Here is a 12310-nt window from a genome sequence, read left to right on the forward strand (position 1 = left end):
AATCGCAAAAACCATCCAGAAATGATGCCGGTAGGTATCCCAAATGATCCCGAAATAATCCCGAAATGACCTCGTCGGCATCCCGGACGGATACCGAAAATTATCCAGAAATGATGCCGGAAAGGTCCACAAATGATCCCCTAATAGTCCCGAAATTACCCTGATGGGATCCCGGACGGATCCCGAAAACCATCCAGAAATGATGCCGGAAGAGCCCCCAAATGATCCCGAAAAGTCCCCAAATGACCCCGACGAGATCCCGCACGGATCCCGAAAACCATCCAGAAATGATGCCGGAAGAGCCCCAAATGATCCCGAAAAAGTCCCCAAATGACCCCGACATACTCCAGAAAAGGTTCCGAAATGGCTCCGAGGGAATCAACGACGGATCGCGAAAACCATACAGAAATGATTCCGGAAGGATCCCAAAATGATCCCGAAATAGTCCGGAAATGACCCAGATGGGATCCCGTACAGATCCAGAAATGATCCCGGAAGGGTCCAAAAACTATCCCGGAAAAGTAACAAAAAATCCCGAAATGGCTCCTACGGCATCCCGGACGGATCCAGAAATGATCTCGGAAGGGTCCCCAAATGATCCCAAAATGGTCCCGAAATGACGCTGATGGATCCGGCAAACCATCAAGAAATTATGCCGGAAGGGTCCCCAAATGATCCCGAAATAAAACAGAAAAAGTCACGAAACGACCCCCTAGAGGATCCCCAAATGATCCCGTATTAGCCCCGAAAAAGTCCCAAAATTACCCTGACGGGATCCCGAAAGGATTCCGAAAACAATACAGAAATGATGCCGGAAAGGTCCTCAAATGATCCCCTAATAGTCCCGAAATGACCGTGACGGGATCCCGACAACTATCCAGAAATGATGCCGAAAGGGTCCGCAAATGATCCCGTATAAGTCGAAAAAAAGTCCCGAAAGGACCACGACGGGATCCCGGACGAATCCCAAAAACCATCCAGAAATGATGCCGGTAGGTATCCCAAATGATCCCGAAATAGTCCCGAGATGACCTCGTCGGCATCCCGGACGGATCTCGAAAATTATCCAGAAATGATGCCGGAAAGGTACCCAAATGATTCCCTAATAGTCCCGAAATTACCATAGTGGGATCCCGGACGGATCCCGAAAACCATCCAGAAATGATGCCGAAAGGGTTCCCAAATGATCCCGTATTAGTCGCGAAAAAGTCCCGAAATGACCCCGACGGGATCCCGGACGGATCCCGAAAACCATCCAGAAATGATGCCGAAAGGGTTCCCAAATGATCTCGTATTAGTCGCGAAAAAGTCCCGAAATGACCCCGACGGGATCCCGGACGGATCCCGAAAACCATCCAGAAATGATACCGGATGAGCCCCAAAATGATCCCGAAAAAGTCCCCAAATGACCCCGACGAGATCCCGGACGGATCCCGAAAACCATCCAGAAATGATGCCGGAAGAGCTCCCAAATGATCCCGAAAAAGTCCCCAAATGATCCCGACGATATCCCGGACGGATCCCGAAAACCATCCAGAAATGATGCCGGAAGAGCCCCCAAATGATCCCGAAAAAGTCCCCATATGACCCCGACGAGATCCCGCACGGATCCCGAAAACCATCCAGAAATGATGCCGGAAGAGTCCCCAAATGATCGCGAAATAGTCCCGAAATGATTCCGCAATAGTCCCGAAAATGTTCCAAAACAACCCCGACGGGATCCCGGATGGATCCCGTAAACTATACAGAAATGATCTCGGAAGGGTCCCAAAATGATCCCGAAATAGTCCCGAAAAAGTCCCGAAATTACCCCGGCGTAATCCCGGACCGATCCCGAAAACCATCCAGAAATGATCCCGGAAGGGTCTCGATATGACCCTTACGGGATTACAAAAAAGGTGAAGCTAATTATAAAACCATGTCAATAAGGCAGCAGGCGCAATGGAGCGAATAAAAAGTTAGATAGAAACATACAGGTAAAGCTAATAAAAGCGTGCTAATAAAAACAATTGATGGAGGGCGGATGGCGGGAGTAGAGGAGAGGACCACTGATCGTTCCTCCAAAATTGTCTAGATCTCGTTCTGTATGTACCAGATACCAAAAACTATTGATTTAGGAGAAAATTTAGATTGAGTTATAACAATTTATGGATTTTACACCAGAGGAGGAGATAAAGGGGGGGGGGGCGGGCGGAGGGTGTCACTGCTTACTTTGTAAGCCCTCGACTTATTTGACCCCTTGAGTCTGTGATAGTGGTGAAGGCCAGTATACGTAAAGTTATAATGTGTAAAAATTATGAAAAATAATTTCTCGAAGGGGTCGTGGGACCCCCACCCCTCTTTCCACGTTCGAAAAAAATTTCGCTAGTAGACTACTGTCTGTGTCCCAAATTTCATCAAAATCCGTGTAGCCATTCTGCCGTGATTCAGTCGCAAAGACGAAAAAATATAATAATTAAATTATAACTGTTCCTAGGGGGCGGGGACCACGCCCCTTTTGGAAAATATATAGCTAGTAGATCCTTCTAGACTATTGGCTATATGTGTACAAAATTTCATCCAAATCGGTCCAGCCGTTCTTGCGTTATTGAGTCACAAAGACAAACGTCTGGACAAACATCCAAACATCCAAACATCCAAACATCCAAACATCTTAACATCCAAACTTTCCCATTTATAATATATATATTAGATATTAGATTAGATATATTAGATTAGATTAGATTAGATTAGATTAGATTAGATATTAGATTAGATAGATTAGAATTAGATTTTTCCAGAGCAATTAAATTCTGCAGCTAGTATAATTTTCACCAGCAACGTATTAAAGAAATCGCACGATAGAGGGTCACCCTGTCTGAAACCTCGTTTAGTTTCGAACGATTCGAATAGGGTTTTCCCAATTCTGACTGAGCTGATGGTGTTGCTCAACGTCAGTTTTGCGGGCAAACCAAAAAACATTTTTCCCAGGCGCAAGAAAACCTCACTACGTCACTGATCGTCCGAGGTCTTGTTTTTTAATCTGGTTATTGATATTCTGATTTCGTCGTAGTTGGGTGGAGGAACATAAGTTCATCGATTGCGGGCTCAAAGTTGGGCGATAGGTACATCGCTGTCTCCATTTGGAAGGTCAGAGAAGTGTTCCCTGCACAATCTAAGTGTTCTCTGAACATCGGTTAAAAGGTAACCGTTTTCATTCTGACAGTATTTTACCCCGGACTAAGAACTTTTTGTCTGTCGTCGAATTTGTTTGCTAAAATTTGCAGGCGCCATTCGTGGTGACTAACAGCTCATGCTCCTCGCACTCATGCCTTTCTGCCTATGCTTTTTTCCTCCTGCAAAGGCGTCTCACTTCCTCTTTAAACTCTCAGTAGCGTTCACATACTCTTCTTGTTGTTTACTTTGAAAATATAAACAGCAGCTTAACACATTTTTTCACAATTACTAGCGAAACCACAATTTCTAGCATCGGAGCACTTAAATTCCCTTCGAATTGTGAAGGACAATTTCGAATTACATATAGCGAAACAGGTATGTTATTATAATCATATCTTTCTAAGAAATTTAAACTATACATTTTATTTATATTTTGCAGCTAATCCCGGAACTGAAGAGATTGATTGGAGAAATCTTAGGTACAAAGTTCTAACTCTTGATTTACAGAAACTTATCATCTATGCCTGCCAGAATTTTCCATCGGGTTCAGAGCACGCCGGTTAGTAAGTTTTGATTTGAATAAGCATTTCGATTTTTGTGTGTGTCCGAACGCCGCCAGACCAGGTTCTTATTAAGCATGTTCGTCACCGAAAGCGAATGGTCTGCAAGATCATTTGAGCGATATAAATACAAATAGAAGCGGTTTTCTTATTGGTGGAAAATCAGTTGTACAATTCTTATTTTACTAAAACTTATTTCCGCCGACTTATTCTCATTATCTATGCCATAAAGGCAGTAAAGAAAATATACGAGCACACGCTAATACGACTCTCTCACATACAGGACATGTATTTTAAAATGTATCGCAATGTATAGTTGATCTGGCCGATCCGTGAGGACGTCAAATAGGATGAATGAGCCCGCCGTTTTTTACTAATTATTTTTATTTTTATAAGTTTTTTTCTAAAGTTACATATTTCTTTCTTCTTTTAAATAAATTTTTTTTACCAATATTCTTTACTAATTTTAATGAAATCAAGGCTTCTTTCTACTTTGTTACATTTTCACAAATTTTATGAATTTTTTTGTTCTTGTTACTAATTACTTGTTTTTATTTTTTATACTCATTTGAAAAAATTACTTAGTTTTATACTCAGCTGTACTTGTACGCAGAGTATTATAACTTTGATTGGATAACGGCTGGTTGTACAGGTATAAAGGAACCGACATAGATATAGACTTCCGTATACTCGTACCAAAATCATCAGTGTCGAAAAAAATGTGTCCGTCCGTCCGCCCGTCGATGCGTTAACACGATAACTTGAGTAAATATTGAGATATCTTCACCAAATTTGGTACACGAGCATATCTGGACCCAGAATAGATTGGTATTGAAAATGTGCGACATCGGATGATAACCACGCCCACTTTTTATATATATAACATTTTGGAAAACACAAAAATCCTGATTATTTCGTAAATAATACACCTAGAATGTTGGAACTTGACGTGTGAAAATTTTAAAAACTTTTTTAAAATGGGCGTGGTACCGCCCACTTGTGATAAAATCAATTTTACAAATATTATTAATCATAAATCAAAAATCGTGAAACCTATCGTAACAAAATTCGGCAGAGAGGTTGCCTTTACTATAAGGAATGCTTTGAAGAAGAATTAACGAAATCGGTAAGGGATCACGCCCACTTTCATATACAAGATTTTTAAAAGGGTCGTGAACTAATAAAATAAGCCATATCGTTGCAAAAAATAGCTTTATATGAATAGCATTTCATTTCCCAAGTTTCGGGAGCCATAACTCGAAGAAGAATTAGTTCAGAATAGAACCATGTGTACATATATATTATTGTGCAGCCTAGTAACAATATTAAGAACACAAAACAAACAACAACAGCATTTCAAGTGTACAGCTGGGTATGTATTGTTTGGTTTCACCCGAACTTAGACTTCCTTACTTGTGTTTACTAATTATTTCCAAAAAAGTTCTTTGTTTATTTATTTTACTACTTCTAAATAAAAAAGTTATTTTTCGAATTTTTTTTATCAAATATCTGTACTCGTTTTAATTAAATCAAGTTTTTATCAAAACCTTTTCTATTTTTCTTTTTATTAACAAGTTTTATAAGTTCTTAAATTTTTTTACTCCTTTATGGCTACTTATTTTTATCAAATACATTTTTAATAATTTATCAAACTACTTGTGCTTTTCATCATATTGTGGTGAACTAAATAAAGTAAACAGAAATCAGCTGTTTAGTGCAAGAATCGTGAAATGGAAAAAACGTAAGAAAAAAACATAAGTAAATATTGTTCATTATTTTTTGTAACAAATATTTTAAAATCATAATTTTTCAAGGAAATCAAAAGTGGAACGTGCTACGCATGAGCAATTGGAGCGATATGTCTCATTTTATGCTGCTAACACCGAAATGGGAATAGGAAAAAATAATCCGCTGGATTTTTGGGGGTTATTTCGGCATGGCTTTAGGGACTCCCTCGGGTCATTTGGGGGTCATTCCTGGATCATATTGGGGACTCACTCGGGGTCATTTAGGGGTCGTTCCGGGATGTTTATGGGGACTCCCTCGGTATATTTCCGGGGAGGTTTTGGCGACTCCGTCGGGTTCATTTGCGGGTCGTTCCGGGATCTTTTTGGGGACTCTCTCGGGGTCATTTGGGGCACATTTTGGGATGGTTTTGGGGACTTCTTCGGGGTAATTTAGGGTACCTTCCGGGATGGTTATGAAGACTCCCTTGGGGTGATTTGGGAGATATTCCGCGATGGTTTTGGGGACTCCCTCGGGGTCTTTTAGGGGTCGTTCTGGGATTTTTTTGGGGACTTCCTCGGGGTCATTTGGGGGACATTCTGAGATGATTTTTGGGATTCCATCGGCGTCCCTTGGGGTAATATGGAGGACCTTCCGGAATGGTTATGGGGACTGCCTCGGGTTAATTTGGTGGACATTGGGGACTCCCCAAAACCATCCCGGAAGAACCCTAATTACCCCGAGAGAGTCTCCGAAAAGATCCCGGAACGACCCCCAAATGACCCAGGGAGGACCCCGAGAGAGTTTCAAAAACAACCCAGAAATTACCCCCAAAATCCAATTAAGGAGGATCTTCGCACAATAATACCAAAAGTAATAAATCTTCTTCCATTTTCTCTCGATCGCACAATAAGAGAATTCTAGTTTAAATTTATCCGTATAAATTAAATTATCAAGAGCGTTTGACTTATTGACAATTTGTCAGCGAAAAAGCTTTTTATTTTTTACATAAAATAGCAATTATTTACTTGATAAATTGTCAAACTTGACAAATAAGCAATATGGTGAATTTTTCCAAGTGCACAGAATAGGGCTTTTAATTTATTTTGTGGAAGCCTTCGGCAGCATAGGAGAGAAGAGAAAAGTAGCGCCAATACTATTACAATAAGTTTCAATTGGCAATTTTTCCGAGAAAGGAACAGAACAAAAATTCTCAAAAGTTGTAGAAAAATTTGGTTCCCAATTTGATTCTCTGCATTGCTCATTCATCATGTTTGTGATGGGTTTGGGAATTCTAATTAAAAATCCCAAATTAACGTTAGCCTTGTTCTCATATCTAACACGTTAGCTCTAAAAAGAAACTCAAACAACAATTGGTAGGCAAGTTTTTAATATGAGATTTTCACCAACTCTCAAATTAACATTAAGCAAAAGACAGCTGTAGTGTTGGGCTTCGTGTATTATGTATTTGCAATATGTTTAAGCTATTTTTTCTACAAAATATTGGAATGCAGAAAAAACAAAGACACTGAACATCGTAATAATTTCGTTAACAAACCAAATTCCAAAAGGGATGTGGGTAAATCATTCCCACACTTATCTTCAACATAGTCTTTGAACCAAAAGTCTACATAATGGATAAAAGTTCAACAATCCATTTCTTCCTTTAATAAAATTTGAAAAATGCTGCACAAATGGACGAACGTAGTCACAATTTTACATGCCATTCAAAAACCACATATAAACATATTTATAACATTATTTTCTCTTCCAAAATTTAGAACTCGTTTGGGTTTATACACGACATATCAATCCATGGCGTAATATTGAACTACGGTACATACAGGCTTTAACGGAGAAAGGGATTAACGTAGAGGGACTCCATCGTATCTATCACGGGGAGTGCGGAAATTATGAAATCCAACGAGCTGCAGGAGCTGTGTATATTATAATCTAGTTTTCATTTGTAATTGTCAGAAACTTTATTATAAAACTGAAAATGTTTGAAACTGATTACAAAATAGAGAATTATGAAATATTTTACATTTGTAATTTGTTTGTTCGGTAATTCTATTGACACTTTACGATATGGCTAGACAGCGCATTGCATAGGGTGGTAATAAGCATAGAGAAATCCCTGGAATATAAGGAGTGTGCTCTAGGAGTCTTCTTGTACATTGCCGGGGCTTTCAATAATGTTGCAAAATTGGCGATTATGGATGGTCTTAATTACATTAAAGTACAGCCTGCCTCAATCAGATGGATCGGCTGCATGTTAAATTGCAGAAAGATTACATCACAATGGGGATTGTACGAGGCCACGAAATCAGTGGACAAGGGCACGCCGCAGGGAGGGGTGCTATCACCTCTGCTGTGGACGCTGGTCATCAACCAACTGCTCAGGCGATTCGATGAGGGGCCTGTAGTACTAACGGCTTACGCAGATGACGTTGCAATTGTCATAAGTGGAAAGTGCCTTCCAACGAATAGTTCTTTGATGGATCGGGCGCTTCGGGATATTCATACCTGGGCATCTAATGTCGGGTTGAAAGTCAATGCGGAGAAGACGGATATGGTCTTGTTTACAAAGAGGTACAAAGTCCCAAATTTGACCAGGCCTATGTTGGTAGGGGTGACCTTACAGGAGACAATAAGCTATCATGTAAGCTCAACGTGGAGGAGAGGGTCAAGAAGACTTCAACGCCACTCTATGCATGTAAAAGAATGCTGGGGTGTACGTGGGGCCTATCGCCCTCTCTTTCTCGTTGTGTTTTTACAGCGATTGTAAGCCCTATTCTATACTATGGAGTTCTTGTTTGGTGGAAAGCCAGACAAAAAACAACATACCTCAAAAAATTAGTGGGGGTATGCAGACTATCAATGCTTAGCATTACGGGAGCCCTGAAAACAACCCCTACAGCTGCACTGTATGCCATTCTGTACATTCCACCTGTACACCTGGTAGCAAAGAACAATGCATTAACGACCGCAACCAGGCTCGGTGCCTCGGGGCAGCTAGAGCGCCGACCATATGGCCATAGTAGTATAGCGTCATCAATCACAAGACGAACAGACTACCTGATTCCCTATCTGCGCTTCGAGGGAGATCTTAAGTCCACAATAGAGGTGGACGGTTGGCACAAGGGTGCGCAAATGGCGGACGAGGCGATACATGTGTACACCGATGGTTCCAAAGTAGTGGAAGGAGTAGGGTCTGCTGTATACTGTGCTGATCCGGCAATTAGCAGATCCTACAGGCTGCCGGATTACTGTAGCGTTTTCCAAGCGGAAATATTAGCCGTAACCAAAGCAGTAGAAACCCTGGAAGAGAATAGCTTAAGCTGCAAGCAGCAATTAAGGCAATAATCTCGCATAGCACAGCATCTAAGTGCATGTTAGAGTGTAAGCAGTCTCTGGAGAGAATGGGGACAGAGAGAAGCATACATCTAAATTGGGTCCCAGGGCATATGGGAATAGATGGGAATGAAAAAGCAGAAGAGCTAGCTAAAAATGTCCCATCCCTTGAAGCTTGCTCCACTGGGCGAGATTAAGCGAAAGCCAGAGGTGCACATGATCGGCCAAGCGGGAAAGGCGTGGGTTCAAGCGCGGGGCTGTAGGTCTTACAACCTTAGACTAACAAAGTTGCTTCTATCATTAGAAAGAGAGGACTGTAGACTCATGACAGGCATTCTGACTGGACACTACCTTCTGGCGTCACATGCCTTTAAATTAGGCTTGGTCAGTGATAGCAGATTTAGGAAGTGCGGGTTGGAGGAGGAAACCATCGAGCACGTTCTGTGCTCGTGCCCTGCACTTGCCAGGCTAAGACTCCAGCTGTTAGGAGTGACACAGCTGTCAGATCTAGAAGCAGCAAGTGGCTTAAATCCTAGGAAGCTTCTAGTATTTGCCAAGATGACGGAGTTATTTTATAACATAGGTCCTGGTTTTTGATAGGGTTTTTAAGTTTGGTCGTTAAAACAAACTTCCGGTAACACTACGGACTCAATCAGTCTATGTGAGGTCCTCATGGACCGGCCAGTTCAATCTAACCCAACCTTACGATATGGCTGATCTAAGGTTGGCGATTACGAAATTGTATCGCGATAAACACGAGCTGTGAAAATATAGAAAGCAGCTTATTATGAAGATGGAAAAGGTTTGGGATTTAATTGAAGGTCCTGTTCGTTAATCTGGAGATGCCTCATGGAAGCAAAGATACACGAATGCTTCAATTATTATTGGATTGACGGTTGAAGATACGGAAATATTTCGGATGAGGTTAGGTTAGGTTGAACTGGCCGGTCCATGAGGAAATAAAAAAAAGATTCAATGAGTCCGTAGTTTTACCAGAAGTTTGTTTTAACGAACAACTGACAGACCCTATCAAAAACCAGGACGTATGTTATAAAATAACTCCCTCCTATTGGCGTATACTAGAAGCTTCCTAGGACTTAAGCCACTTACTGCTTCTAGATCTGACTGCTGTATCACTCCTAATAGCTGGAGTCTTAGCCTGGCAAGTGCAGGGCACGAGCACAGAACGTGCTCGATCGTTTCTTCCTCCTACCCGCACCTCCGACATATGCTATCACTGACCAAGTCTAATTTAAAAGCATGTGACGCCAGAGGGCAGAGTCCAGTGAGAATACCCGTCACGAGTCTACAGTCCTCTCTATTTAATGATAGAAGCAACTTTGTTAGTCTAAGGTTGTAAGACCTACAAATAATCTTCGACGCTTTACAGCCCCGCCCTTGAAACTACGCCTTTCCCGCTTGATCGATCATGTGTAGCTCTCGCCTTCGCGAGATGCCTTTGGGCGAGATGCCCAGTCTAATTGGGAGCTTCAAGGGATGCACCCTCTTTAGCCTGTTCATCCGCTTTTTCATTCCCATCTATTTCCTTATGCCTTGGGACCCTATATAGATGTATGCTTCTCCCTGTCCCAATTCTCTCCAGAGACTGCTTACACTCTAACATGCATTTAGATGCTGTGCTATGCGAGATTATTGTCTTAATTGCTGCTTCACTGTCAATATAAAAGTTAACACATACAGTTGCAGCTTAAGCTATTCTCTTCCTGGGTTTCTACTGCTTTGGTTACGGCTAATATTTCCGCTTGGAAAACGCTAGAGTAATCCGGTAGCCTGTAGGATCTGCTTATTTCCGAAACAGCACAGGATACCGCTGACCCTACTCCTTCCACTACTTTGGAACCATCCGTGTACCCATGTATCGCCTCGTTCGCCATTTGAGCACCCTTGCGCTAACTGGCCACCTCTATTGTGGCCTTAAGATCTCCCTCGAAGCGCAGATAGGGAATCAGGTAGTCTGTTCGCTTTGAGATTAATGACGCTATACTACTATGGCCGTATGGTCGGCGCTCAAGCTGCCCCGAGGCACCGAGCCTGGATGCAGTTGTTGACGCTATGTTCCTTGCAATCAGGTCTAAAAGTGGAATATGCAGAATGGCATAATCAAGTTATCTGTTTAAAAATTTGTTTCTGTCTAATGCATTTTATTTTTGTAATTAAGTAAAAAAAAAAACTAAATGAGCTGATAAGGGAAGGGAATAGGAAGGGTCTGCAAAAGCTCCCGGAATAGTCCCAAAAAAACAAAAATGTCAACGACACGATTATCCAGAAACCAAACAGAAATGATCCCTGAAGGGTACCAAAATGATCCCGAAATAGTCCCGAAAAAGTTCCGAAATGACCCTCACGGGCTCCCGGACGGATCTCGAGCACCATCCAGAAAATATCCAGGAACGGTCCCTAAATTATTCCGACATATGAGAATAAGTTCCGAAATGACCCCGAGGGGATCCACGACAGATCGCGAAAACTATGCAGAAATGATCCCGGAAGGCTTCGAAAATCATCCCGAAATAGTCCAGAAAGGTCCCCGACGGGATCCCGCACGGAAAGTAATGATTACACTACTCGACAAAAAAAATCTCCAAAAATAAAATAGGCCTTTCCTAAAGTAAAATTTTCTCCTGATTCCGAATATGACTTCCATTTTCCTGTGGCAGATCTTGTTTCCGAGATATCGTTGAAAATATGAAAATTTTCATTTTTGCAGAACACTACTTCATATAGGTACGCCAAAAATTTGTATTGTGACGAATATGAGTGACGCTAAGTGATACTCACATCCCTAGTCTTATGCTAAGTAAATAAAGTCACAACAACAATAAAGCAGACAGTCACTTTTATCTACATAAACGAATCAATCATTATGTCTACACATATGTAGGTACACGCAGCTGAGAGCAACGCACAAGCATATGCAGATATCTTATCTGACACGCTCCTAAAGGTATGCAATTGTGATTGTGGAAGTGTCGCTCACACATACAAGCGCATGGGGTATATGAGAAGTAACTAAGTAAATTCTGGAAGCGCCTATAAGATGCAACGAGGAAATCACAGAGTATAACAGCACCAACGGTAGAGGCGCGAGAATTTAGTTTTCAGTTAAGCCCGCTATATGTCGGTTTCATTTGAGCTAGCAATCAGTTTGGTTATTAAGTAAGCTATTCGTTGCAAAGTATAAGTGTTATTGTGAAGTACTTTAATAAAGGCCATTTTTCCATTATTCAATATTGGAGTTATTTATTCAACAGTTTAGCGATACGAACGTGGGTAGAAGATTGCAAATAACGGGAATTGCAGTAAAATCGTAACAATTAGTGTCAGAAGAGGAATTGTTGAATAAATTCCAGAGGACAACAAGGACAATGCAAAGTTCAGTGAATTGTTATTGTGAAGTACTTTAATAAAGGCCATTTTTTCATTATTCAATATTGGAGTTATTTATTCAACAGTTTAGCGATACGAACGTGGGCAGAAGATTGCAAATAAGGGGC

The 12310-nt window shown here is 41.3% G+C and overlaps 1 protein-coding gene across 1 annotated transcript in view; it reads left to right on the plus strand.

Moving 5' to 3' along the window:
• The window catches only part of LOC137236056 (uncharacterized), a 48060-nt gene extending 40567 nt beyond the window's left edge, over positions 1 to 7493 (plus strand). Inside the window, exons 2-4 of the mRNA XM_067758757.1 lie at positions 3449 to 3531; positions 3596 to 3715; positions 7223 to 7493. Of these exons, the coding sequence (XP_067614858.1) occupies positions 3449 to 3531; positions 3596 to 3715; positions 7223 to 7398 (379 nt within the window). The 3' untranslated portion in view covers positions 7399 to 7493. The remainder of the gene's footprint in view (positions 1 to 3448; positions 3532 to 3595; positions 3716 to 7222) is intronic.
• Positions 7494 to 12310: the final 4817 nt, after the last annotated feature.

The sequence above is a fragment of the Eurosta solidaginis genome, unplaced genomic scaffold, assembly GCF_040869045.1.
Source record: "Eurosta solidaginis isolate ZX-2024a unplaced genomic scaffold, ASM4086904v1 ctg00001302.1, whole genome shotgun sequence".
NCBI classification, from domain to species: Eukaryota; Metazoa; Arthropoda; class Insecta; order Diptera; family Tephritidae; genus Eurosta; species Eurosta solidaginis.